This window comes from Tachysurus fulvidraco, chromosome 17, assembly GCF_022655615.1.
Source record: "Tachysurus fulvidraco isolate hzauxx_2018 chromosome 17, HZAU_PFXX_2.0, whole genome shotgun sequence".
Taxonomy (NCBI): Eukaryota; Metazoa; Chordata; class Actinopteri; order Siluriformes; family Bagridae; genus Tachysurus; species Tachysurus fulvidraco.
Genome location: NC_062534.1, coordinates 521580 through 524079, shown reverse-complemented (window position 1 = coordinate 524079; position 2500 = coordinate 521580). Strand labels below are relative to the sequence as shown.

At 36.8% G+C, this 2500-nt stretch overlaps 1 protein-coding gene across 1 annotated transcript in view; it reads left to right on the top strand.

Moving 5' to 3' along the window:
• Positions 1 to 2500, top strand: part of si:dkey-237h12.3 (teneurin-3) — an 81454-nt gene that overhangs the window by 29879 nt on the left and 49075 nt on the right. The window contains exon 3 of the mRNA XM_047802639.1: positions 1211 to 1382. Within this exon, the coding sequence (XP_047658595.1) occupies positions 1211 to 1382 (172 nt within the window). The remainder of the gene's footprint in view (positions 1 to 1210; positions 1383 to 2500) is intronic.

Genomic DNA, 2500 nt, shown 5'->3' with positions numbered 1-2500 from the left:
TGCATATAAACAGTTCGAATGTTGAATTTGCTCTGATTGTGTGTCAGAATACGTTCAAGTGTCTGTAATCAGGCAGAAACGGGAAAGTCGTACAATGAAAAATAATGGAAACAGAGGGAACAATCACCACGGCCGTGTGTGAGCTGAGAAATCAGACAAAAACATGCTGGTGTTTAATGATGTTTTTGGTCATTAGTTAAATGATAGAAACGGCTGTGATCACACAGGAAATTCAGTCCGTCTGGAACATCTGTGAGCGTCTTTAGCGTTTTTCCTTTCTTACAGCTCATTTAGCTAAAATTAACGTTCCTTTTTGTTGTCTATATTTATTGTCTTTAAGGCACCTGCATGGATATTAATAATGACACACGTTCATGCAAACTCTAATAATGCCTCATAAAGCTGCTATAAAGTGACCCATTAAAACACTGGTTTCTTGTTTGAAGGACACGACTCCTGTTCATCACTTTCTCGGCTTAAGTGATGTAGAGGAAATGAGATATCTGGTTGACATCACCTTACCCAGCTCTGTACCCAGAATGCATTGCTCTTATTGTACCTAGTTTTTTGTTCCAAATGGCAATCATGCTTTGTTTAAAAAATAAAATTGATTTTATTCCCCAGATTCTGCTGGTATTTGACAGCGCTACTTTACTCTGCAAGCTTATTAGCATGCTAACATTTTGGTAGGCAAAGATTTAAAGAGCTTAAATGAATCTTGAGTGTCGTACTCACTGACTCATCTGATTCGAGGAATGACAAAGAATCACTGGGTCACTGATTCACATACTGAAGTGACTAAATGATTCATTTCATTTAACCAGTCACATACTGAATGTGAGATGAGTGAATTTGACTCATGAGTTTACTGCGTACTAAATTTGGCCATGAATGAAAGATTCACTGATTCAGTCACTGATTCAGTCATGATTAAATAATTCACTGAGTCAGTTTCTGATATGCAGAATATCCGGCTGAGTGAATCTTAGACTAGCATGACTAAATGATTCACTAATGCTCAACTGACCTGCTAAATGCATGAGAAGAATCAGTGACCAAAAGATTCAGTTATCGACTGATTCCAACATGAATGACAGAGAAGTGAATCTGTTTATCATTTAGAATTTTTTTTTCAATTAGTTTTTTTTTTCAATCCGTTACACAGCAGTCATCTCTAACAGCTGACCATTTTATGTTCTTTTGCCAACAGAGCTGCTGTCGAACCAGCAAGTCCCGCCCCCTCCTGCTCCACACCAGTATAAGCAGCACCTGTCATTCAACCCAGCACTGACCAATCAGAAGGCAGAGTTCCAGAGTGCATCAGAGTGTGTGCAGCTGCAGGAGAACTGGGTTCTGGGAACCAGCATGGGTCTGCAGAGCAGGTGTGTGTGTTTAATCCAGATCTTTTAGACTGGCACTTTAACCTGAATAATAACTACACACGAGTTTATACCGAGCTCTTGAATACTCACACACACACACACACACACACACACACACACACACACACACACACACACACACACACACACACAATTTTAGATTTCAGTCAATGTGTATTTATGTTAATATATACAGACAGAATGAATTTATTTTTATTGTATTAGAGATTTTTTGTTTTTTTCTTTTTTAAACTATAATAATTTTTTTATATAACTGATGTAAGTGCCACTTCACCTTTACCCTAATTAAAAATCCGGGTGTTTATGAATATGCAGAAATGTGCAAATCAGAAATGTCAGCTGCTTCACAAATGAAAATCACAAATGAGTTTCTGAATCAGTGAACTTTATTTCACCAAAATGTACTTACTAAAAAAAAAAATGATTATTATACATGTATGTAATTATTTATTTATTATTTATTATTTACATGTGCAGTCCTTAAAGCAGAAGTGTATTTATTTTAAAAGAAGCCGATGGCAGTTGTTCAGTTTATTGGTAATTAAGTGCGTGTTGTTTTCTCATTTCTGTCTCGCTCTCGCTAACTGAGACGTAAGTGCGGAGTAAAAAACGCCGACTCAGGACTTTCACTCAGCACACAACATTAAAACTCAATTTATTCTGCAGCAGAATTATGAATAAAGAGAATCATTTATTATGACGCTGTGAGACTCCGACTGGGGGGTGTAGGGGGGTGGGGTGTAGGGTGAACTGAGAGAATATGTTTAAATATTCTTTGGGTTTTTTCTTTTTATCTCAGTTTAAATGTAAAATTCATTAACATCATCGACTAATGAATCCTGAGGCATAAAACAAACATCGTTATTTTCTGCTTATGAGAATTAATTCATCCCTTCAGTCATTTTTATTTACGTTCTTTACTCATGTCCGGAGTCTCAGTCTTATTGTTGCTGGTTTTCTGCACTGTATGATTTCTTTATTTCTTTCCTTTCTCCACATGAACGCAGTCATTTTTCTCTCTGACTATAAAAATAGCAGCTGCGAGCGAACGATAAAAATTAGCATACGTCTGACCGAATTAGCAACAATGTGCTCTC